Genomic DNA, 26,490 nt, shown 5'->3' on the forward strand with positions numbered 1-26,490 from the left:
AGCACAGGTACAAGTTGGGGAGGAGCTGAGGGAAAGAATCTTCAAGAGGACTCCGCACTGAGCTGGGAGCATTCCTGCAGGGCTCAATCTCACCAGCAATGAGATCAGGACCTGAGCTGAAATTGAGTGCACAGAAGGAGCCACCCAGGAGCTCCATAAAGTATGGGTACGGATATGGACCTGGACACCACCTTCAGTATTCAAATCCTGGCTAAGCCGCATATTGGTTTTTGATCCTAAGAAAGTCACTTATATCAGTCGCTCACTTATATTCTGAGTATCAGGTTCCTCCTTTGTAAAAAGGCTATAAAATATGTAATGTTCAGTGGTGTGAGGAGTAGAGATGATATCTGCAAAATACTTGTTGGGAAACAGGCACTCAACAAATGCTAATGAAATTGGTTAGAAGGTTTTGATTGGAAGGACACAATGAGCCAAGCCATGCTGTGGGAAATTAACGTGGAATTTGTGATTAAAACCAATTAGAGGAAAGGAAGTGGTAAGGAGAAAACTAGTTAAGATGGCTTTTCAGTCGTCTTGATGAGAGGTAATGGGGTGGAGTGGGAGACAACCCAGGAAGTGTCGCTGGAGATGCAGCAATCAGGTGTCTCTAGGACGGGGCCCACAGATCCTATGAACCTTGTCTATGCAGTACGCGGGATGTAGAGCCTTAGGGTGGAGGGCAGAAAAAGCTCCAGAGGAATCCAGAGGCTTGGAAGTCTGGTGCCCAGGTACCTGAGAGGTGAAGCCGGGGTGGATGCGGGTGGGGGAAAGTCGGGGCTGGGAAGTAGAAAGTTTTCCATCACTACTGCCTAAATCCCATAGGCAGAATCTGTGTCCAAGCCCTGGCCTGCAGACGCCGTAGAGGAGGCGGGGCCGGCGGGGGCGGGGCCTCTCCGCCGCCCCGCCCCGTCCCGCCGCGTCGGCCTCCTAGCGCCTCTCCGCGGGGCGGAGTCCGAGTTGCCGCCAGCCCACCAGGCACGCTAGCCCCAGCCGCCCTTGGAGGCCTGAGTCCGCAGGTACCCCCGGAGCGCGGCAGCCACACCATGCTGGGCATGATCAAGAACTCGCTGTTCGGGAGCGTAGAGACGTGGCCTTTGGCAGTCCTGAGCAAAGGGGCTAAGGTAGGCCCGCTGGGCTGCCGAGCACCTGAAGCGGGGCTGCGCCCGCCCACCGCACCCTAACCGGGGCTGGAGTGGGTTCTGACGGGCATGTGGGGCAAGCGGTCTGCCCCAGAATGTGCGTTTTGGCTTCTGCCGGGGGAGGGGCACTGCCTTCCAGTGCCCAGCACGCGAACTGGGAAGGAGGAAGTGAAAGGGAAGTACAGAGCAGCAGGCTGAGGGCTCTGCTGGGAGGAGGGGTGACAAAGAGGAGAGATCGCTTTAAGAGAGGAGTCTAGGCGCGGCGACGGAACAGCGCCTGTTGATTGCATTAATTCATGTAAACACCCTAAGCATTCTGATCGTTTGTTTGCTGAGAGGCCTGCGGGTGCAAAAAGATCGAAAACGTGCTTGTCCTCAAGAAATTCCCAACTCCTGGAGGACATGAGTATAAAGGAGCAGGATCTGTGCTCCACCGAAGTAAACGTGCACGGGAGGGAGCACAGGGGAAGGACCCGATCCATTCTGCCAGGGGCTGATGAGGGGGACTTCCCGGAGGAAGTGTCTTCACCTGGGTTTCTGGTAGGTTAGGAGAGCGCAGAAAAGCAGAGACAGAGAGCATGCGCAAAGGCCCAGAGCGGTAACAAGGTATGCTGGCCCATGGAACTCCCAGAGTTGGGTCCTTGGATACAGGATGGGTGAAAAGGGCTTGACTGCAGTCTCCCCCACAAATTGACAGCAGTGCTAACACAAGCAAATTGGATTGCCCCCTGAAAACGAAGAGTCCGCAGCTAGATTACAGTCTCCTTGCAAACAGGTACTTTGTGCCTTGTGTATACTCAGCTCCCCGCTCAGCACCTCCTATGTTAAAGGACTGTGTTGTCTGAGGCCCCAGTTCTGGTACTGAGCGTGTTGATGGTCACACAAAAGCCTTCAACCAGACTATAGTCTGAGTTCTTCACGCAGCTATAACCAGAGCCCTGTCACTTCATCTGTCTCTGAGTTCCCTCTGCTGCACTTAGATTGACCAAGTTGAGCCCAGATCAGGGGTGACATTCAGATGCCTATAAGCATCCAGGCAGGCTATGGAAATGAGTGAAGCTGCCTGTGTTAGACTCTAAGGCAAGGTGGGGACTGAGGCAAATCCAAGGAAGAATTCAGGGTCCCCTCTACAAAGAGCAGCCATGTTGCTATGCAGGGATATAAACCAGAATTGCCAGATTTTTAAGGAAAACCAGAAATCCAGATTCTTCATGTGAACTCTTCTAAGTTACAATTAATGTTTTCAATAAGTAACTAAAATTTGTTGAGTACCATCTATGTACATCACTTTTACAGGCAGTGGGGATAAAGCAATGAATAAAACCAACAAGACCCCCATCCTCGTGGAGCTTACATTTTAGTGGGTAATGCAAAGTAAACAGGTCAAAAGGTCGTTATCAGCTGCCAATCAAGGCTATGAAGAAAAACAAGTAGGGAAGGGAGGAAGGAATAGGGAATTTGAGGAATGAGTCTGTGGTTTCGAGTGGGGAAATAATGTCAGTTTTACCTGTTTGCCTACCAATGTTCATAAACTGCAGGCCACAGAAACTGTCTGTGGTGAGACCCTGCCTGTGTGAGGTGTGTGTGCTCATCTGTGGACTCAGCCCAGGAATGTCTAGGATGCTTTTTGGCCCCAACGCTTACCAACACCTCCCAGAGAGTTCTCCCTTCTGTAGTGGAATCGAGCTCTCTTGGTCTTTTTGGGGTAACAGACAATTGCCAGTACAGGGTCTGGGCTGCTGTACCCCTGTCTGTCCTCAGATGCCTCCCCTGCCCATTCCCTGGGTCTCAGTCCCGAGTCTGGAATGGGGGTCGTGTCTCAGTCTGGAGTGAGGGCTGATTCCAGTTGCCTACTTCCCAGGCTCCAGTGTCAGATAACTCGCCGTGAGGTTCACCCAGGGGGAGGCACTGGTGGGAGATATAAGGGTGGAAGGAAAGAAAGAAGGTGTTTCTCCCTTTCTTTCTCTGAACTATCAGGTCTCTGGCACCAAGAGTTTCTCCGCAGCTCCAGCTCTTTCTAGACAGGCCACCGTGGTTCTAGCTTCTTCCAAGTAACCCTGGCCTCTGAGCTCAGGCAACAGTTCTCTGATAAGCATCTTCCCTCAACCTTTGATGGGAACATGGTACCGTATGGGATATTGCTACCAGGCTGATGCAGATCACTTAACCTGAATATTCTTGGTTTCTGCAGGTGTAGAATGGGTATAAAAATACCTCTTCCATCTACTCCCAGACCAACTATAAATATTACATTTTTTTAAAAAACATGAAAATGCTTTGTAAACTCATACACCCTACAAATGTGGTAATACCATTCAGTCAGACAGAACTCAGCTCTGCTCTTCCTAGCTGTGTGGTCAAAGGCAACTTGCTTAACTTCTCTGAAACCGATCACAAGAGGAAATAACAATTTGTATCTTATAAGAATGTTTGGGAATTTCAATGAGATAACCAGCTATAAGTTGTTCAGCAAAATACCTAGTACTTGGTAGGGTATGGTAACCATTGGCTTCCGCTTAGTTTCACAGGTAATTTCGGGTAAGTTACTTAACCTCCTAAGCACTGTGAACCCTGAAATCTCTCAGCTATGAGAATGACAGTGCCTTTGTGACAATTATGTAACTATTCAAAGATACTCATAAATATATGTATATAAATATACAGAGATACTAAAAAATATACAAATTCAGAGGATTAATACTTTGAAGACAGACTCTCCCTGGAATTATCTCTCTTGCCCCGGGTAGTGTCTGGGTCAGGAATTGTTGCCCATTTTCTTGGGCCAATAGATGGCAGACAGTGGACCCTGCGTAGCTCAGGTTCGGGCTCACCATATGTTCAGGACTGATTGTGATGGAGAGATCCGGGCTGCTGCGGAGCTTATCAGGTGCCTTCCACATTGCTTCAGGAAGGAGGTGGGCACACTGCTCACACTGTATTGAATTAGGTGGGTCTTGTGGATCCGCAGCGCAGGACTGATATTAATAACTGACATCTTAATTTTCCCAGCCTGTGCACATTGGTTAGGACCCGACCACCCAGGGGTTTGAATCCTGGCTCTACCACTTGCCCACTGTAACTCAGTCATGTTACTTAACCCCTTGTGCTCCAGTTTCACCTGAAAATAAAGATAAAAACACTCACTTCTTTACAGGGATTGCAGGAACAAATTCATGCAAAGTATTTAAAACAATACCTGACCCATAGAAAGTCCCGAGTTAGGTGGACTATATTATTTTTTCTTATGATGAGAAATTACTGTTTTATGATGAGAAAGCTGGCTTCGAGAATCAACATGTTATACCCACCCCAGCAGGTGGCTAGAAAAAAAATTGACCTCGCAGAGGACCTGGCAAATTCCATAGCAAGAGGCATTGTTTCAAGATCTCAGTCTGGGATTTGAATTTGACCAGGGTTCCTGGGGAATGTTGAAACTGGTGTTTGCGGCCTTGGGCCAAATCCATGTCTGATTGGGAGCATAAGTTAGCAGAATCTGGGACAGAGGTGGGCTGTTATTATGTTCCATATGACAAGGACACACACTAAACACACTAAATTGGAAGAATCGAATGTGTTAGTTGTGTTAACTTAGGTGCTTTATTTTCTGCAGAAATAGAACTCTATTTAAATTCTCCCTGGAGAACTGGGTAGTTTTGCAATGTCCCTCTCTCCAACCTAAATCTTCACAGTGATCCAGTGGTTCAAATGAGTTTATGGACATAGATGCTATCCAATCGGGTGGGACCTTCTGTAGTACCACCTTAAGACATTGTGAGTTTGCTTTTCTCCCGCATAGGTATAATTAGACTAACTGCTCATCTGTCTACCCAGCTATGTCTATTCTATTCCTTATCCTTCGAGTAAAACCAGGTTTTATGCCACAGCCTCCTTTCCCACAAATACTCCTATTACCTACTATATGCAAGACATGGTACTAGACGCTAAGACATACAGTGGTAAACACAGATAGCCCCTGACCACATGGGGCTTATGGTTACAGATGGAGGTTAAACGCATTATTATTCAGTTATAATTACAATAACTCTAGTGTTGTGAAAGTCCGGGGTCTATAAAAAATATCATGGGAACTTGTTTTAAATGAGGATCCTCTTTGAGGAAGTGACTTTGAGGTTGGGACTTTGGGGATAAGTAGGGGTCCATCAGGCAGGAAAGAGGATAGGAAAGAGGTACTCCAGGCAGAAGGGGCAGGTGCAGAGGCTCTGGGGCAGGCATGACCATGGCATTGAAGGAAATAGCAGAAGGCCAGTGAGGAAGTGCTCTGGGTGTGGCTGGCAAGGTAGGTAGAAGCTAGCTGGTACCTGGACCATATAGGAGAGGCTAAAAACTTGGTGAATGAGGGCTTTTAGGTAGGGCATTCATTAACATGATTAAGTGATGCAGAATGCTCTGTGTGTATTCCCCAGCAATTTCAATTTCATTCACAGCTTCAGTTTCCCCTTTTGCTGATGACTTCCAAATTTATCCCCCATGTCAGTCTCCTACTGAGCTCCACACCCACATGTCCAGCTGTGCAATGGAGAGTTTGTCTATCTGTCCTGGGAGGCAAATGAACTGATAGATATGAAAGGGCCCTTCTAGCCCTAGTGTTCTCAGCCTTTGGAGTTCATAAGAAGGACGGATCACTCAGGAAGAGATGGTGGAGGTGAGCCTTAAAGATTGGTAGATTTACGGGGTGCCTGGGTGACTCAGTTAAGTGTCTGCCTTCAGCTCAGGTCATGGTCCCAGGGTCCCGGGATCAAGTCCCTTGCTCAGGAGGAAATCCGCTTCTCCCTCTTTTTCTGTCCCAACCCCCAGCTCAGGCTTTCTGTCGTTCTCCCTCTTGCTTGCTTTCTCTCTAATAAATCAATAAAATCTTAAAAAAAAAAAAAAAAAGGACTGGTAGAATTATCATGGGGGCCTTGGCTCTCCGAATCAAACTGGATTCTTTCCTTGGCAGCCTTTCTTTTCTTGCCATGGACCTTCTGCCTGGAGAAGAGTCTGAGAGCACAGATCACCTATAGGATCTCCAGAATTCCTTTCTGTGCAAGGACCCCTCCCACTCAAAATCCCACATTTGGATCACAAAGTCAATTGAACGAATTTGGGGTAGATGAAACTGACTTGTACTCAGCTCACCGTCACTGGAACGAAGCTCACAGAATCCTCCCTATGGCAGCCTAGGAGTCCTCCAGGGGTCTGGCCCAGCCAAAATCTGCAACCCCCTCTCTCACTGTGTCCTGCTTGACAGCATTTGCTCCAGCCCCAGCGAACCAGCTGTGTTCTTCCCCTCTGCTCTTTTCTACCTGTGGTGCCTGATACCTGAAATTTCCCTCCCCAAACTTTCAGAACATTTGCTACATCGTATGATAATTTCATAATCATCTAGACTGCCCATATCGTCTTAATCTCCAAATCCATAGCACCTGGCAGAGGTCTTCAGTAATATTTCTCAATATTTTTATCTTTAAGAACCTCAAAGTTCGTAGGTCAGCCTGGACCTAGCCGAGCACATCAATACACACCTTGCCCCCCAGAATAACCAAAGTAGTCCTGTTCTGTGTTCCCACGCTGCCCTGCCTCTCCTCTTAAATATATCATCGGATTATAACCTGGTTTTTCTATTAGACCAGACCACCCCCCTCCCAATGTCAGAAACTGTATCATTTATCACTGCTGTATCTTAGCACAGGGCACAGTGCTCAGCACATAGGAGAAGCTCCACTGTCGTTGGTTGGATTAATAAGAGAAGGAAAGAAAGAATGAAGGAAAGAGCCAGCCAGGTCTTTTCTCCAGTGAGAGCTTGTCATCAGTTTGTGAGAGAAGAAGCTGCATCCAATGACTTTAGCTGCCCCTGTTCGGAGCTGGACACAGACATCCAAATGTCCAACAGGAAGAACTAACTCAGTAGCTAAAGGAAAATGCTTAAAAGCATTCCCATCATCCCCCATACAGTACCGAGCCCGGCAGTTAACATTAGACTAGGGTTTGGAGATTGGAACTCTGGTGCCAGTGTCACCACTTAGTAGCTGTGTGTTCCTGGGGAACTCAGTCCCTCTGGTGCTTCGTTTCTTCTTTGGGAAATTAGTTTGATTGGACGAACTTTAAAACGGCTTTCAGGCTGCAATTCTGTGATTCACAGAGTAGCGTTTCTGGAATTTTAAACACGAGTGGCAAGACTCAAAAGGACCTCAAATGAAGGCTGAGTCTAGTCTCTGCTGTGACAGAGCCAGAAAGAGCAAAATACCCCAGGTTTATACAGCACGGCTTGCTACTGAAGGCCCTTTGGAAATGCAACACTTTCCAAGGGGAGGACCTCATAGCCATCCCCCGAATGACACAGTAGATTTGATTTGGAGCCTCTTGATTCTTAGTCTGGTGCAATTTCCCCTACCCCATGTGAAGGGAAGTTGATGAAACTGGCATTCAGAAACCTTTCAGATTTCCTGGGTCCCTTTCTCACTATTCTTCTTTAATTTTGCATCACAAAGAAAATTTTTTTTTCCCATTCTAAACATAAAATTAGAATGTAAGTGTACTTTTTCAGACAATACAGACCTCTTAGCCCCACAGTCCTACCCACCTCCAAAGAGTCATTCTGTCCGCTTGGGAGTTGAAGACTTTCAGTCTAGGATGTCCCAGGAAGGCCCCTTTGCCCAGCCGGGGCAGCCACGTCTTCTGCTTATTTTTCACAATCATGAGTAAGAGAGGCAGCTCCTTAATCCATGACCAAACACCCGTTGAGCATCTAATTTACGATGCTCTATGGCATTGTTCTGGTCCACATAGTCCACATAGTTCTTGTCCACAAAGACTTTAGAGCACATTTTTCAAACTGCACAGTGTTCCATTACCAGACAGCAAAATCAATATAGAGTATGTCTTTCTTCTTTTGGTGGAATAGAATAAAATTCACTTGAGTAGAGTAAAAGTCAACAGGAAAGAAAGAAAAGGCTGGTATATTCACCCTCCTCCATAAGGGTGAAGTATCATTTTGTGAAACCCTGTTTCAATCACGTGTGTGTTCTTGATAAGGGCATGGGGTAAAAATACATTTCTTGTTTTGAATCGTGATTCTTTTCCAAGTTTGAAAAACACTGTCTTATAGCGTATGTTCAAGGAATACAAAATTACATCATATGAGATATCAAAGGACAAGGAAGAGGAGAGGGGATGGAGGAGGGCCACAAGCGTCCATAAGGCAAAGGATAATGACCTTAGGACAGAGACTCATGTGGAGAGTAGTCATGAGGAGCGGGGGTCCTCCCTGGCTTTGGGGGGATTGGCAGTGAAGCTGAGCATTCAGGGGCGTATGATTTAGTGAGATGAGTTGGAATGAGGAGTCGTGTCTGGGAATAGTACAAGTGAAGAGAATGACTCTGATTCTTCTTCTTTTTTTTTTTTAATTTGGTGAAAATTGCCATGGAAGCTTTTATTTTTATTTTTTAACTAAATGAATTAATTTATTAACATATACTATATTATTTTATATACACATAGTATATTATTTTATATAATTAACATATAGTATATTATTGGTTTCAGAGGTAGAGTTTAGTGATTCCTCAGTTGTGTATAACACCCAGTGCTCATTACATCACGTGCCCTCCTTAATGCCCATCCCCCAGTTACCCCATCTGCCCACCAACCTCCCCTCCAGGAACCCGAGTTCATTTCCTTGAGTAAGAGTCTCTTAATGGTTTGTCTCCCTCTCTGAGCGACTCTGATTCTTCTTGACCTGCAGCCCTGCTTCTAGAATGAGGCGGATCCTGGGGCCTTCGAGTTTGTGACATTGTTGCTGGATCTCTGTCACGGACAGGGCGACGAATCGACCAGGAAAACCATGAGGGCTAAGAGGATGGTGAAAAGATATTAAGAGACAAAGAGATGGGGGCGAGAGGGACACTGAAGATGATGTCCAACAGTGCCAATTTTATTCCACATCTTACAATCATTTATAAAGCAGACCAGAATAAAAGGAGCATTACATCAGTACATAGTCAGATGACCACAAGTTTCTATAACAAGTTTACATTTACTACAAGCAAACCTCGTGAGGCCAGGTAGTTTCAGCTAAAGCCATTAGCAAGACAATCAACCAGGGAGTGGGTTATGGGAGGTACAGAACAAGGACTAACTAAGAACTCAGGACCCTGGCCACATTGTTCCCTACTGTAGGGAGAGTGTGTGGGATGTCACGTAGGCAAGTGCACGACACATAGCACAGACCCTTTTCTCAGTGCACTCAACTTTCCCATCCTTAACCTTGTCGAGGTGTCCGGACTTTGAAGGAGACACAAGTCAGGGCCTGGTTTGATCCTCGACTCCAACTGTGCGGTGGCCTCCCACAGATCTTTCTTCTTTTCCAATTTTCATCTCTTTTTCCTGACGGTCCTGTCATTCAGATGTTGGATCTCCTGGCTTGATTCTCTGATTTCCAATTCTCTTCTGTTTTCTATGTCTTTGCCTCTTTACTTGACATTCTGAAAGATTTCCTTCAGCTTTATCTTCTGACTTCTCCCCTGAATTTTTCATTTCTGTTACATTTTTAATTTCTAAGAGCTCTGTGATCTCTGAACATCCTATTTTTATAGCATTCTGGTGATGTTCTGAGTGGCTTTGGATGCAATATCTTCTCTTATCTCTCTGAGAGTATTGATAATTTGAAGTTTTTTCTGCTGACTCTACATTTGTAAGAAATCCCAGAATCTTCTCATGGCCCTTCATATTCCTAACTGTCTCTTCTACCCTGTCACCATGCCCAGGTTCATTATGAAAAGTTCTTTAGCCGTTCTTATAACTGGACCATCACCGCTTCTAGAGTAATCACCAGCTGCCATTTTAATTCTTTTAAGTATGTAAATTCTATCTCTAGGAAGACGTCTCCTATGAGGAAAGGACCTGTGAAGGGGGGCGGTTTGCCACAGTGGAAGTGACAGACAAGCCTGTGGATGAGGGTCTCCGGGAAGCAATGCCCAAAGTCATGAAGTACGTGGGAGGCACCAATGACAAGGGTGAGTATCCCTGAACGATGTGGTTCTGGGCTCAGAGGGAAGCTTGCTAGGTCTCATGTCATCAGGGGAAAATACAGGGAGGGGCCACAGGGCACCTGTCACCACCTGCTTCAGTAGCACATGAACTTGGGCTCTGTGCACAAGAATGCTCTAAGGGGACCACACTGACCCCATCCGGCCTACCCCTCGATGTGTGGTCTCCCTGCTCCATATCACCTGGCATGCTTCTCTCCCAGGCATGAACATGCACTTGGGGTATCAACCCTGCAGTGCTTGTATATCTTTGGACTGGTTTACTGAGTGAGGAAAGCCAAGTCACAGAGCCAGGCCAGCCTCAGACTTGAGAGGCTGTGTCGCTCAGCCTGTGTCCTGAGAGTCCCTGTGTCGCTCAGAATCCACGGGGCTCTGAGGCTCAGTGAGTGGTGAGTATGCCAGGTCCTCAGCTCTGTTCTGGCAAATGAAGGGGCTGGGAGTTTTTAGGCTGTCCCAGTCTTAGACATGTCAGTCTGTGCTGGCCGTGCCCCTATTTTTAAAACAATGGGCCCGAAGTTTCAGTGTACCTGTCAGCGTGGAATCCATATTTAAATATGAGCTTAACTCTAAAGCTCTCTCATTTGGACTGCTCTTTAGAATCAGTGCGAACCCCAAATGGGTCAAAAGCAAGGCAAAAGAAGAAAGAAAGGTGATGTTTAATTTTTAGGATATTTCTCAGGCTGATAATTTAGAAAGTCAGAAACTGGTATTAACCTCAGTAGCATTTAGTAACACCAAAGTAATCAGGCTTTGGACAATAAGTCAACCAGTAGGAGGTCAAGAAGAAATCTTTTCCTTCTTAATGTTGTTGTAATGTTTTTTAGAAGAATATTTGTATAAAAATGATAAAATTTGGGGCGCCTGGGTGGCTCAGTTGGTTGAGCATCCAACCATTGGCTTCAGCTCAGTTCATGATCTCAGGGTGGTGAGATCAAGTCCCATGTTGGGCTCCATGTGCAACACAGAATCTGCTTGGGATTCTCTCTCCCTCTCCCTCCCTCTCTCTCTCTCTCCTTCTGTCCCTCCCCTCCCAAATAAATAAAATCTTTAAAAAATATTTTATGTGATTAAACATTAAAGAATATCTTGAAAATAACAAAACAGTACCCCAATCCATCTTTTTTATTGCAATCATTGTTGCCTTCTGAATGTATTTCTTTAGGGCTTTTTAATAAGCCTTTAAAATGTAATCATAGTGTTTGTGCAATTGTGTATCCTTCCGGTATTTATAGTTATAGCTATTTTCCACTAGTGTTAAGCAATCTTCTTAAGTGTGGTTGTTGACAGCTACATTATATTGCATTGTGTACCTGTAATTTAGACATATTCCTGTTTTGAACATTTACATGGCTCCCAGTCTCTGACAATTATAAATTCTGTGGTAATGAATATCCTATTACCTACAGCCTTTAAGATATTTTGGATTACTTCCTTAAAATTCACATTTAAACAGAAGGCAATTAGATACTGATAAATTGACAGTCTTGATATGTATTACCAAATAATTTTTTCCAAACGAGTTGAATCACTACATTCCTATTTCCAGTATATACAAATAAGAGCTGTTTTGTATATATCTTACTATATAGTTTTAACACCTGGAAGGTTTGTTATTAATTTCAAGAACCAAATATACTGTCTTGGAGGAAGAATGAGATTAGCTGATCTTCCATGGTCCTGAGCAAGTTCTGTCTGTAGCAAGCCCTCACTCTGTGGGGTTTTATGTTTTCAGGAATCGGAATGGGGATGACAGTTCCTATTTCCTTTGCTGTGTTTCCTGGTGATGATGGCTCCCTCCAGAAGAAATTAAAAGTCTGGTTCCGGATTCCAAACCAGTTTCAGAGCAACCCGCCAGTTCCCACCGATGACAGCATTAAGATCGAGGAGAGGGAAAGCATCACCGTCTATTCCCTGTAAGGAAATGATTCTCTAGTCATCCGAGGGTAACATCTGATCTCCATAACCACTCCTTGATCATCTGCAATGAGCATTTGCATTACATTTATATTTTATTCCAGTTTTATTGAGATATAATTAGCCTATAACATTGTATTGACTTCAGGTGTCCAACATATAATGCTTCGATATACAGAAATATTATGAAATGTTCACTACCATAAGTTTATTTAACATCCATCATAATTTCTTTTTCTTGAGATGAGAACTTCACACATCTGCTTTCTTTTTTTTTTTTTTAAAGATTTTATTTATTTATTTGTCATAGAGAGAGAAGCGAGAGCAAGCACAGGCAGACAGAGTGGCAGGCAGAGGCAGAGGGAGAAGCAGGCTCCCTGCCAAGCAAGGAGCCCGATGTGGGACTCGATCCCAGGACGCTGGGATCATGACCTGAGCCGAAGGCAGCCACTTAACCAACTTAGCCATCCAGGCATCCCCACACATCTGCTTTCTTAATAACTTTCAAATATACATGACAGGATTGTTAACTATCGTCACCTTGCTTTGTATCACATTCCCAGGACTAGTTTCTCTTATGGCTGGAAATCTGTACCTTTGGGCCACCTTCACCCTCTTCTCCCACTCCCCTCCCACATCCCGTCTCTGGCAACCAACAGTCTCTTCTCTGTCTCGATGAGCTCAGTTGTTGTTGTTATTTTTTTTTTTAATTGTACATATAAGTGAGATCATACAGCATTTTTCTTTCTCTGTCCAAATTATTATCACTTAGCATAATGTCCTTAAGGTCATCCACATTGTCACAAATGGCAGAGTTTCTTTCTTTATGGCTGAATAATACTGCTTTGTGTATAGACATACATTTTTATCCCTTCATTTCCTGATGGACCCTTAGCTTGTTTCCGTATCTTGGCTATTATAATAATGGGGCAGTGAACCTGGCAGTGCAGATAGCTCTTCAAGATAGGGATTTCATCTCTTTAAAAAAAAAAATTAAAAAAAGAAAAAAAAGACAGTGATTTCAATTCCTTTAGCTATCTATCCAGAAGTGGAATTGCTGAATCTGAGGATAGTTCTACTTTTAATTTTTTGAAGAACCTCCATATTGTCTTCCACAGTGGCGGCACCAATTCCCATGACAACAGTAATGACAGTTCCTTTTTCTCCATAGCCTTGCTAATACATTTTTCTTGTCTTTTTGATACCAGCCATTCTAATAGGTATGAAGTAATATCTCATTAGGGCTTCGATTTGTATTTCACTAATGGTGGGGGATGTTGAGCACCTTTCCGTGTACCTACTGGCCATGTGTATGTCTTCTTCAGAAAAATGTCTGTTCAGATCCCCTGCCCATTTTTTAATCAGAATGCGTGGCTTTTGTGCTGTTGAGTTATAGGAGTTCTTTATCTATTTTGGCTTTTAACTCCTTGTCAGATATATGACTTGCAAATATTTTCTCTCATTGAGTAGGTTGCCTTTCCGTTATGTGGATAGCTTCCTTTGCTATACAGAAGCTTTTCAGTTTGATGTAGTTGCATTTGTTTATTTTTGCTTTTATTGCCAAATACCAAAAATTGTTGCTAAGACTGATGCCAAGGAGTTTACTCCTTATGTTTTCTTCAAGGAATGTTACGGTTTCAGGTCTTATGTTCAAGTCTTTCTTCTATTTTGCATTGTTTTTTTGTGTGTGATGTAGGATAGAAGTCCAGTTTCAATTTTTTGCCTATTGCTATCCAATTTTCCAGACAATGTTTATTGAAGAAACTGTACTTGACTTCTTTGCTGTAAGTTGGTTGACCATAGATGAGTTTGTTTCTAAGCTCTCTATTCTGTTTCACTGATCTATATATCTTTTTATGCCAGTGCCATACTGTTTCGATTACAATAACTTTGTAATATAATTTGAAATCAGGAAATGTGCTTCAGCTTTATTCTTTTTTTTTTTTTCCTCCAGGTTGCATTGGCTATTTGGGGTCTTTTTTTTTATTTTTTTCCCAAGATTATTTATTTATTTATTTATTTGACAGACAGATCACAAGTAGGCAGTGAGGCAGGTAGAGAGAGAGGAAGGGAAGCAGGCTCCCTGCTGAGCAGAGAGCCCGAGGAGGGGCTCAATCCCAGGACCCTGGGATCATGACCTGAGCCAAAGGCAGAGGCTTTAACCCACTGAGTCAACCAGGCACCCCTATTTGGGGTCTTTTGTAGTTCCATATAAATGTTAGGGTTAGTTTTCTATTTCTGTGAAAAATTCCCTTGGAATCTTGATGGAGATTGTATTGAATCCATAGGTTGCTTTCAGTAGTATGTGCATCTTAACAACATTAATTCTTCCAATCCATGAGCATGGAATCTCTTTTCATTTATTTGTGTCTTCTTCAATTTTCTTCATTAATGTCTTACAGTTTTCAGTATACATATCTTTTTATCTCCTTGGTTAAATTTATTCCTAGGTGTTTTATTCTTTTTGATTCAAATAGTATTGTTTTCTTAATTTCTTTATATTATTGATGAATTAAGTTAAATACGGAGTCCTGATAATTTCTCATTTCATTTTCTTCAGCTTATGGCACACAAACATTTGCATTATGTCTGACTAAATACTTTGCCATTTGCCAAATTGGCCTGGTTGGAGTATCCCCACAGTTTAGGCTAAACACCTACATTAGCCACAGTAAGGTTCTGGGAGACTCAGGGAATAGCTAAGTCAAGCTGTTGTTTGGGGTCACAAATACATAAATGTATCGGACTTGGGAGCTGTCCTTTTTACCCCTTGAATGCCAGAAAGGCAGGGAGTATTTGCTAGAACTGGATGGCCACCCCCTCCATTGTTCATTGTCCATGGTCCTTGGAGTGTTCTCGTCCTGTTTCCAGAGCCTCATTCGGGGTCATGTTCTTTTTGACTATAGAGCATAACAGGTGCAGGTGGTTGCATGTCTTTATTCTTTGGGCCCCAACCCCCCTTCAGAAACTGAGTCTCTTGTAGAGAATCAGTGGCCTCCGCCACTTGTTAAAATCCTCCTGTATGACAGGCACAAAACCGTGTGCAGTCACAGGCCAGGAGCTTTACCAGCATTAACTATAGGTGTGGATTTGCTTCTACTCTAGAACCACCGGAGGGAAAATAAATACACAGATAATCTTGTCCTGGACAGGTTTTGTCCACTCCCCAGGGCTTCTGAACTTATTTATTGGGCTGCCTGGCTCCAACACTGCTACCTGAAGGCATAGCTTTCTCTGGAGCTAACACTGACGCTGGGAACTGGAGCTCGGCTGGTCTGGCAGTGGTAGGCCGTAGTCGTGCCCCCTAGAGGACAGTGCGTGTACTGCAGCCGGGCCTCTTCTCCAGTCATCATTCAGACCTTCCTGCCTTCGCCACAGAGGCAGCAGGAAAAGCAAACTTGGGGTAAGGAGTATCTTTCCCAAGGACAGAGACTAGAGTGGGGAAGTGAGGTGGCTGTGGTACACAACTTAAGGAGGCGCCCACTTTCACAGTGGTCTAAGTACAGGATTGGCCCTGAGAGTGAGGGTCTCCTTAAATCTTGGGTGCTGTGTCTCCAATGTCTCACCCTCATTCCTGCTCCCTCTTCTCTGTCTCTTCCCCACGTGTCTTGGGAGCAGGCTGGTGTACTCTAATGAACAAGTCTATTTTAGTTTGAATCCCACTCAGCCTCTCTAAGACAGTTTCTCCATCTGTTAAGTGCCCATAACAACCTCCCTCAGAGGACCTCTACTAAAGAGTATCTTTCAGTACTCACTAAGATGCTCCTGTTTTTACAAATGACTTAATGTGTATGAGCTATGGTAGGTTTCAGTAGTTAATTATTTTTTCCCTTTGCCCTTTTGATTTCATAAGGAATGAGGTTGACGTGATTAAATCAGTTCCATAAACCTTCAAGGTGGCTGGTCCGATGGTTTTCTTTTGTCCTTAACTTTTTAGTATGGAAATTTCCAAACGTATGAAAAGATAGAGTAAGATAATGGACACCCAGGTGGCTCAATCGGTTAAGCATCTGCATTCAGTTCAGGTCATGATTCCAGGGTCCTGGGATCATGTCGGGCTCATATCGGGCTCATATCAGGCTCCTTGCCCAGCAGGGAGCCTGCTTCTCCCTTCCCCCTCTGCCTGTTGCTTCCCCTGCTTGTGCTCTCTCTCTCTGTCTCTGGAAAATAAAAAAAAAATTAAAAAAAAACAAACCAGAATAAGATGATGGAACCCATCATTCACCTTCAATGATAATTAACTCAAGGTCAGACCTGTGTCATGTGTACCCTCACAACTGTCACCCCTCTGATGGGTCTTTTTGAAGCAAATTCCAGACATTTTATTAATTTCACCCATAAATACTTCAGTGTGACTACTAAAGACTTTTTAAAAATACAATCATAATGTCTTATTACTCCTAAAATTTAAACAGCATGTCATTAGTGCCATGATAATAGAAAATGTCCAGCGTTCAGATTTCCCCCACTATCGGATCATTTGTTTTTAAAGTTTGTTTGAACCTGGATCCAAATAAAATCCTTCTCGGGGCTTGATCCCAGGACCCTGAGATCATGACTTGAGCCAAAGGCAGATGCTTCACTGACTGAGCCACCCAGGCATCCCTGGTCAGTACACCTTTTAAGCTTTTACTAATCTGTGGTTTTTCTCATTACTATACCTTTCCATTTTTCATGGCTGCTTATGGATCATGTGTCCTTTTGTTTCCCATAGTCTGAATTTTGCAGACTGCCTTTCCGTGGTATTTCAACATGTTCCTCTGCCTCCGGCATTGCCTGTGAGTTAGCAGTTAGAACCAGAGGCACGGACGGATTCAGGCCAGCACCTTTGGCGAGCATGTTTCATAGGTAGTGCTGTAGACGCCACCGGGGAGTTCATCACATTCACATACTTCTGTTTTTGCAACACCCGCGACTGCAGATCACCCTTACCTAGATGCCTGGCTTCGTTCAAGTTTATAAAATGACAGTGTCCTCTATTTTTCCTTCACTTTTTAGCTGGTGTCCTTTGATAAAAAGAAACCTCCTCTTTTCTGCTATTTGACTTCTCTGAGATGGAGGCACAGATAAAAAGGCAAGATACCTTCTCTTTAGCACGTTGCCTTCTCCTTGCCTGTTTTCAGAAGATTGATTTCATTCCTGAACATCCTCCATGGGCAAGGCGGCATTGGTCTCTGTTTTTTGAGGTTCAGTATAAACATACTAATTTAAACACAATTGATGTATTTTCGTTCCTGGCAGCTGTTCTTACTGTTGTCCCATATTTGGCCTGGTCCTTTTGACAAGACTCTAGTACTCTAGGGTAGCTTCCTTGCTTTCTGGTGTGACTAGATGTTTCAAACACATCTAGGCATTTCTTGCCCTAGAGCTGGAGTTTGACATTTCTCCAAGGAAACCTGGTTCCTTACGAAGGGACAGGGTATCTTTTTAAAAGGTATTATTAAAGTCCAGTCTGTGAAAGTTTCCTATTAATTCTCTGAAACCTAAGCAGCTGAATGTGATAAATAGGGTGTCTGGCATGGCTCTGTGAATTTTTTGTTTTGTTTTGTTTTTGTTTTTTTTTTTAAAAAACCTAACCCAGGGTCTTAAATCAGCATGTTATTCCTCAACTAGCCACTTGGTGTCACTGCACAGCCAAATGTGCTTTAAGAGTACCTTAACCTGGAAGGCAGAGTGAAGTGGCAGAAGGCAAAAGTACTATTTCAAATACACGTAAGGGCATTAGATGGCAAAATTAATTCTAAAATGAAAGCCTTGCCCCCTTAATTCAGGCTTCCTTTCGTAGGACATCATGAAGGGATGTTCAAAAGGGATTATGCGTTTTTTAGCGGTATGTATTACCAGTCAATGGATAGAAGGCTAGGAAGGACTAACACTATCAGAATCTCCTTAGTGGTCACAAGAGGCAATACAGGTATCCTCACACTTGTATGAGTGGCCACATTCCAGCTCCCTCTGTGTTCACGGCCCTGAAGGCCACTTGGGTTACAACTCAGCCTCCTTTCCACAGTGCAGTGCTGGGTTCGACAGAGACCTGTGGCAGGAGAAGGTGATGGTTTTAGTGAAATGTCTGGGCATAAAGGAAAGAGCTGGAAACCAGGAGTCATTGTCGGGGTGACCTCTGATCTGATCCTAGTTCTCCTACTCGATGGCCATGGGACCTTTGGTGTGTCACCGAACGATCTCAATTTCCCCAAGTACAAGGTGGGAAAAGTGTACCTAATGCCCAGGGTTGTCATGAGGAGGAAACATGGTATCCGTAGATACCTCCAAGATGCTGGATGTTAGGTAGACCCTAGGTCAGTGTTAGCCCATTTTCCTGTTCTTGACTTCATTGCTCTCCAAGAATCAGATCAAGTTTTACTAGAATTAACAACAAAAAGTCAAGCAACTACAGATACACTTCAGTTCAAACCACAACTCTAATAATTATGAGTTTTACAGCTGGGCTGTCTGAGCTTCAGTTTTCTCATCTATAAAATAGAATGTATGACACACTGTTGTTAGGGTCCAACAAAGTGTGCGTGTGATACAACTTTGTCAGCCACAGGGCGCCCAGGGATGCTGCTGTTGTTTTCCTCGCTAAAGGACCAGGCCCTACTGAGGCCACTGGCCGCTTGGGAAGCTCAACCTGGAGAACAAGAACTTCGGAAAGAACTGCTAAGCCTCTAGGGTGTTCCATATTACCGCTCAGGAGAGCTGTAGACCAGTGTTAGTCACGTTCCTAGATAATTCCAGCGCCTACCTGTAATCACAGGAGGCTCTGGCCATGGGAGACATAATACAGTTTTGCCTCCTTGTTCTACTCAATGCCTAAACTCTGTCATTTTGATTTCAAGCAGCCTCACCCAACCATTCCTTTTTTTTTTTTTTTAAGATTTTTATTTATGTATTTGACAGAGATCACAAGTAGGCAGAGATGAGGGAGGGGAGGGAGAAGGAAGCAGGCTCCCTGCTGAGCAGAGAGCACAATGCAGGGCTGGATCCCAGGACCCTGAGATCATGACCTGAGCCAAAGGCAGAGGCTTTAACCCACTGAGCCACCGAGGCGCCCCTCACCTGACCATTCTATCAAAAGTAGCACCCCTTCTTTTTCTGTCCTCTTACCCCACTTGGTTTTTCTTCTCTTCACTTATTCTCATCTGCATTATATACCTATTTGTTCATGCATTTATTGTCATCTCCCTCACTAGAATATTCTTGAGGGTAGGGCCTTAGGCTGTCCTCTAGTAAGTGCTCAGTTAAAAGCTGAGGAATAATAAGCAAGTGAAAGTCTTGGTCCTTGCCTTCCCTGTACTTTTCTTTTCCTTTCCTTTCTTTTCTTTTTTTCCCTCGTCTCCCTAAAGATCTTGGTCCCTTCCCATATCTTCAACTGTCACCCTTCCATCAGTACATCTCCAACCTGACCATCTCTTCATCTCCCTCGAATGCCTTAACATTCATCAGACTCAACATGATGACCAAGATGAGGCCATTTACACATGTATTCATTCAGTCAAAAAACCATGTATTCATTATTCCCTTGTTCTGTGCCAAGAATTTTGTCAGTGCTCAAAATAAAGCAGGGAACAAACGACCTGTCCACTCTTTGAAGCAGGAAAAACTAGTTTTTCCTAGTGGGGAAAATAGATGAGAAACAAATGTCTCTGATATTTCAGGCCTGTGTTATTAATTTTTTAAAAGATTTTATTTATATATTTGTCAGAGAGCAAGTGAATGAGAACACAAGCAGAGGGAGCAGCAGGCAGAGGGAGAAGCAGGCTCCCCGTTGAGCAGGGAGCCCGATGTGGGACTCAGTCCCAGGACCCTCGGATCATGACTTGAGCTGAAGGCAGAGGCTTAACTGACGAGCCACCCAGGCGTCCCAGGCCTAAGCTATTTCAGAGATGAGAAGTGGTCTTTGTGGGTGGAAATTATAAGGAAGCATATTTCTTACTGAAAAGCCTTCCGGCATAAAGTTTCTACCAGTAGGATGGACAGGACACAGGGCGAGGAAGTCTTGGCCGGAGGAATTAAAACATCATCTGCACAGATGTGCAGCAGTTACACTGAGTAATGCGTGTGCTCGGCGGCAAGTGTGTCCCATTTTGCACATGTCTGTCGAGTACCTCTGACACTGAAGCCACCTCACTTCTAAGAGCCCTGCCAGTGACAAGATTCTGAATCTAAAACCTAGTTAAATCACCATTTCCCCCTACAACGGGTCAGGTATCCCACCGGTCCTTTACAAACGGGTCCTTGGAAGTGGCTTCAGTCCCCATTTCTGGGGGGATGAGCCCGAGTCCCCACGGCTGCTGCTGCCATGCTTCCCAAGCACCGGCCTCCCTTCCACCCTCTGGAGGCATCTCCACCTAAACCTCCCCAAGGTCTCCCAAATCAATAAGTCAAAAATGAAGCTCAGATCTCCTCCCCAGACCTGATGCCCTGTGTTCCGTCTTACAAAAGGTCCCCGTCCATCCTCCTACTCATCCCAATCAAATGGCATCCTGACTCCTTCACCTGCCACATCACCTGTTGGCCAAGTCCTAGTCACCTCCTAGCTGCGCCTTCCCTCCCTGCCTCGGTCTTTGGCATCTCCTGCCTCAACTATTGCTCTGTCCTCCTGATTTTTCCTAGTTCTTCCACCTCTGCCCCTTCTAAGGTGTCCTTTCATCACCGCCAGCCCTCAAGCATGGGACCATCCCACTACCTACCCCCACCTCTCACCTCTGCTCGGGCACTCGTTAGGGTTGGAACCAAAGCCCAAGCTGGTAATTAAATGAGATGGGGGATGGGTAAACTTTGGGCTGGGTCCCCAGATGTCTAGCCAGGCAGTGAAGCCTAGTAAAAACGCTTTGTCATGGCATCTGATCCACAACACACCCCCACTCCGTGTCCACCTGATCTCAGGCATGCCCCCCCGCAACACGTCCCGATGCAGTACCCACTTCCGCTCGCCCAGCTCCTCCTACAGCCCTTCTCCAGCTTCTGCTGAGTGGAAGCTGCTTGAGGCCAGGCATTTTTGTCATATTGTTCCTCGCTGACATCAAGAAGAGATGCTCAATAAACAACGGCTTATTATCAGGTCTTCCATAACACCTTCCCTTCATGTTCTAAGTCAGAACAAATCACTGCCTATTCCCCACCCCCCAGAGCATTCCATCTGTACCTTCTGCCTTCCTTCTAGTGCTTCCTTCTGTCCCATATAATCTTTATGTGTGTCGCTGGCCTGCCCACTGCAGTTAGACCTCACAAGGGTAGAAAGACGTCTTCATCATCTTTATAGCTCTGTGGTATCCAACTTGTGTTTTGAGCCTCGTCTTGCTTGAGTCAGTAAGCATGGTTCAGTCCGACTGAATGAAATGCCTCATGGGGTGAAGCTTCTTACCCGTTGACGTGAGATTGTCAGCTCCTCGTCTTACGCTTCCTTTGCCTAGCACAGAGCTCCGTGCATAGACTCTCCCCAAATCTGTGTTGACTTGTTGATTGTTAAAGTCTCAGACCATCCATTTTTCCATCTACCCCAATGCATGCCTCAACCATTGTGATTTCTAGCCCCCCTGGGACCAAAGCCTCCATCTTTCCCCCTGCCTCATTGATGCCTGCCTCATCCCCACCCCACAAACCTCTTCCAGACCTTTGTAGTCAGCTCCTTTTGTGTTTCTGGAATGGGGTGGGGGGAGTGTCTTTCCTCGGTTCCCATGGTAACCAAAAATCTTTGTTCCAAATACTGAACTCTGACGTAGGGGGAGATAAAATACAGTGCCCTGGAGGAGAGCTTCTTTGAAGATGGAGACAGAGACTAGTTAATAGGCTTACAAAAATAATGTGTAGACTTCATGTTTATGTCCTTTGAGGAGCTCAAAGGGCTTTATGAGAATTCTTGAAGTCACACGCAAACACGTTTATGAACGCGGGGAGCTGTGGGCACTGTGCTCCCCTCCGTGTTGGGCTTGCTTAGAAGCTGAGGCAGGGAGGAGCGGGGTGGCTTCTCCCCGAACGAGCCAAAGAGCTAGCACTGGGCCTCTGTCGGGCCACGTACCTGGTGCAGTTTGGTTTTCTGGCTCGTTTGTGCATTCTTGTGCTTGGGTGAGGGAGTGTTGGTTAGACTGGCCGTGAGGAGGACACACGTGTCTGCTGTTTCCTGGCCCATTCACTCTGCTTGTTTTCTAGTAGAAGTTTCCATGATGAAGCAAGAGGGAAATTTTTTTTTTAATATTGTATTTATTTATTTGACAGAGAGAGAGATCACAAGTAGGCAGAGAGGCAGGCAGAGAGAGAGGGGGAAGCAGGCTCCCCACTGAGCAGAGTGCCCAATGCGGGGCTCGATCCCAGGATCCTGAGATTGTGACCTGAGCCAAAGGCAGAGGCCTCGCCCACTGAGCCACCAGGCGCCCCAGAGGGAAATTTTTATCCTCATTATCGGCATTTCTGGAGGCCTGGGAATAAATATTTTCAAATTGCTTTTGTTTGGTTTGGGGAGCATTTTTAAGTGAATTTATGAATCCCCAGATGATGACATTCTCCATATCACTTGCTGGGTCTCTGTGTTTTTCTCAGACAGCTCCTTCTTCAGGGGCCCCTGCCAAGCCACTTCTTCCGCCCACCACCTGGGGACCAGGATGCCCAAGAGCAGCCCGCTGACCCTCTATGTCTGCTCACCATCTAGGCCTTGTCTCCTTCCTTCCCGTGATGATAGGCAGTACCTACTCACTGAGGACTCCCAGCATCTGTCACCAGGTTCACCTCTTCCCAACTCAGAATCTCTGGCTCTAGTTCTTTGCCAGGTCTTCTGAGGAGATTTGCAGTGCCTGACACACACTTGGGTACACAACAGCTGTTGCATGAATGTATTTCACAGACATACCTTCATATCAACATGGCCCCCAAACCATATTATCAGTCACCCCTCCTTTTCTTCACCCTAGCATCCCTAGCAGCAGCTTCTATCCAGAGACTGCCCTGGAAACCCTGGAGAATCCTCAACTTCCTGCTCTCCCCGCCTCCCCTCACCTCTAGTCACCTGTCAAGTTTGCCTTTATTCAGAGGCCTTTGTCATCTCACACATGGTCATTCCTGGCCTCCAACAATTCCAGCTCTTTCCCTCCACTGCCGCCAGAGGGATTTCTCCAAAACAAACCTGATCATGTCAGCCCCTTACTTTCAAAGCCTTCATAAGCCCACCTTTTCAAAGTCGTCAGCACAGCATTCAAGGCCCTTGAATGGCTCCAGTCAATCCAGTTTCCCGTTTGAATTCCCACCCTTAGTGTGTGCTTCAGATTTCATTATATGAGTGAGTGAATGTGGAGGCAAACAGTCTTAAGTGCGATCATCTTGAGGTCTATCAACCTGAAGACCTGAAGACTTTTACTGTTTACCCCAGAATTGTTGACTTGGCCAAGGGATCAAACATGTGTCAGGCACCTTTTAGGTACTCTGGCTACACCAGTGCACAGAAAGTGATAAAGATCCCTGCCTTCATGGGGCCTATACTCTACCGGAAAACTCAGACCATAAACAATGGACACAGTATGTTAGATGGTCATAAGTGCTGAGGAAGAAAGGAAGGAAGGAAGGAAGGAAGAAGAGGGAGGAGGGGGAAGAGAGTGAGAAAGAAAAGAAAGAGAAAAGGGGAAAAGAATGGGAATAGGGAGTGGGGTTAAAGATTAGGGTTTTGAGAGAAGGCCCAGGGGAGAAGGTGAGATAGTTCATCGAGCCAGCTGGTCATTCCTAGACTCTTTTCCTGGGTTCCTGATACTACTTGAGATTCCCATCGTGTCCCTCCCCCTGGAGGCAGGGAACCGGATGGCTGTCCTGAGCAATTGCAAAGTGACAGTAAATAGCTCCTGTTTGTCATGGGCCTACTATGAGCCAGCACTGCGCACAGCAGCCTCCATCTTGTGTCCCTCCGTCTTCACAGCAACCTTTTAAGACGGATTGGTTAGCCCTATTTAGCACATGAAGGACCTGAAGGTTAGAGAAGTTAAAGCCTTGCTCAAGACCATGAACAAGAGAGGGGCCGAGGTAGGACTGAGGTAGCCCTTTTGTCACCAACTGATGAGTTGAGGACCCCTCTTCCTTCGGACATTTCTAAAACCCAGTAGCCTAAAGAGCCAACATGGCTCATTTTCAAGGAAAAGAACTGAGTGTCACAGCCTGAATGCGGGGTACAGGGGACACTCAACACCCGCTTCTACCTTCAGCATCTGATTCATCTCAGGCAAGTGGTTCTCAACCTATAGACATTCTTTCAAAGTAATCCCATAGTCTTGCAGACTTTTACTGCCAGAACAGTCTTCCCTTAATGTTCACCCTGGGTCTACTAATCCACTTTCCTCTCATTTGAGCCTCAGTGAAGCTGGAGTTCAGTTTTCCTCATCTGCCTTATGATCTCTCTTCTATATACTTGAACCAAGCCTCCTCTATTCCAAAGTGGTCTCGTCTCTGTCTGTGTACTGTTAGCAACTGTCTAGACGTTGGAAGAACCAATCCCTTAAAGATGAAATCCTGGGTGTTTTTACATCAATAACCCTATAATCAACATGCGGAATGCTTGTCGAGCATGACTAACCACTTATAAAAGAGCAAAGCGTGACTCAGAGAACCCCACCAAAAATAATGCATTTGGCCTAATCTTGGCCTGGTGCAGATTCAGACTTTTGAGTCATAAAGCTCATTAGAAATGGGGACATATTTGACTCTAATAAAGATTTTAGTGCAACCCAGATTTAGACTGGTATATTTAGGGCAGGCCACAGGATGAATTTTGGAGCGTAGGCAGATGACGTAAGGAGGGAATAATCATCTCGAAAAGGCAAGCTTTATTCCTTCTCTGAACCCACCTTCTGCCATTAAGAGAGAAGCCTGATTTAGGAGTCTTTTTCCTTACTAGAAAAAGAAAGCTTTCATGATTTGAACAGGAAAAGGGATTTATTAGAAGTGATTTCTTTATTTGGGGCATGCTTCAAGCTTGCCACGGGGCCTCCCAAGACTTCCTTGGGGCCCTTAGGTCGCTCTGTTTTTTAAAAAAGCTGCTACTTGTCACCGCTGTGATGTGTTCACTCATCAGAAAGGATCTGCTGGGGGAGAAGCGTTAGCTACAGCTCTATCCTACCTAATGCTCCTGCATCTTCCTCCTTCCCCAGCTGGAAACAGAGAGGCCTGGAGGAGGGCTGCCAAGGCAAGAGGGAGCTAGAGAGAAAGGTGAAGCCATGGCCTAGGGGAAGGTCAGCCTACCATCCCTCAGGGACATTTCGGAAGGAAAGGCAAGCTCATGCTTAGTACTTCACTGCTGTGTTTCTGACTCTGTTCACATTCACTATTGTATTTAAAGCTCAAAACGACCCTGGAGGGAAAACACAGCCTATCCCAGGTGCATAAGTGAGGTTCTGAGGCTTGGAGGGATCAAATCCACCCTCAGGGAGTGGCAGCCCCTGCTCTAGCATGCTTGTCATAGTGAGATTGCCAAGTGACTTCTTTTTTTTTTTGTAAGATGCCCTGCTCTCAATAAAATTTAGAAAAAAAAAAAAAAAAGTCACCCAGTTGGCTTAGTCAGTTAAGCGTCTGCTTTCGGCTCAGGTCATGATCCTGGGGTCCTAGGATTGAGCCCCATGTCAGGGTCCCCACTCAGTGAGGAGCCTGCTTCTCCCTCTCCCTCTGCCTGCACCATTTACAAATAAATAAATAAATAAATAAATAAATAAATAAATAAATAAATAAAATCTTTAGAAAATGATAAATAATAAAAAATAAGAAAGACTCCCCCCGCCCCCTTGGGGATCATGTCTTCTCCTAATCAGCCCCTCTTTCGCTTCTACCTTAGGCAGTTTGGTGGTTACGCGAAGGAGGCCGACTACGTAGCTCATGCCACCCAGCTGCGTACAGCCTTGGAGGGCACGGCCACCTGCCGCAGTGACGTCTACTTCTGCACTGGGTATGACCCTCCCATGAAGCCCTATGGACGTCGCAATGAGGTCTGGCTGGTGAAAGCATGAGGAGCTCGCCGCCTTACAACTTCCCAGCCGTGTGCTTCTGGGTCCACTTCCCAAGGGGGGAAGGAGGGGACACAGCTGCCAACTGTGTCTCCAGCTTCGCCGACATCCCTTCAAAGCTGTGTACTGCCAATTTTATGAAATACGCCTATTCTGTCTATGCTCTTTCTCTCCTGGTAGGAACTAAGACAGCCAAAATAGGCAGCAACGTTTGAAAGTTCTGTGGTAGATCAGGAAAAAAAAAAAAATCCAGCAATGTTTTCCCAGCTATCTGGGTCACTCAAAACAGATCACAAAAAATTATTGAACCTGTCCTTTTGTGGTGGAGGAGAAAATGTGATTTGTGCACCATCTGTCATTTCTGATTCTTGCAAGACCTTTGTCTGAAAGAGGCCTGAAAATAAAGATCTTTGACTTAAA

At 45.2% G+C, this 26,490-nt stretch overlaps 1 protein-coding gene across 1 annotated transcript; it reads left to right on the forward strand.

Moving 5' to 3' along the window:
• Window positions 1-916: 916 nt before the first annotated feature.
• HEBP1 (heme binding protein 1) lies at window positions 917-26,490 on the forward strand. The gene is made up of 4 exons (XM_004755805.3): window positions 917-1,124; window positions 10,015-10,153; window positions 11,919-12,099; window positions 25,902-26,490. The coding sequence occupies exons 1-4, from the start codon at window positions 1,047-1,049 to the stop codon at window positions 26,071-26,073; spliced, it is 570 nt and encodes a 189-aa protein (XP_004755862.2). The 5' UTR covers window positions 917-1,046; the 3' UTR covers window positions 26,074-26,490.

The sequence above is a fragment of the Mustela putorius genome, unplaced genomic scaffold, assembly GCF_011764305.1.
Source record: "Mustela putorius furo isolate JIRA1106 unplaced genomic scaffold, ASM1176430v1.1 tig00537227_pilon_pilon_pilon, whole genome shotgun sequence".
Classification (NCBI taxonomy): domain Eukaryota; kingdom Metazoa; phylum Chordata; class Mammalia; order Carnivora; family Mustelidae; genus Mustela; species Mustela putorius.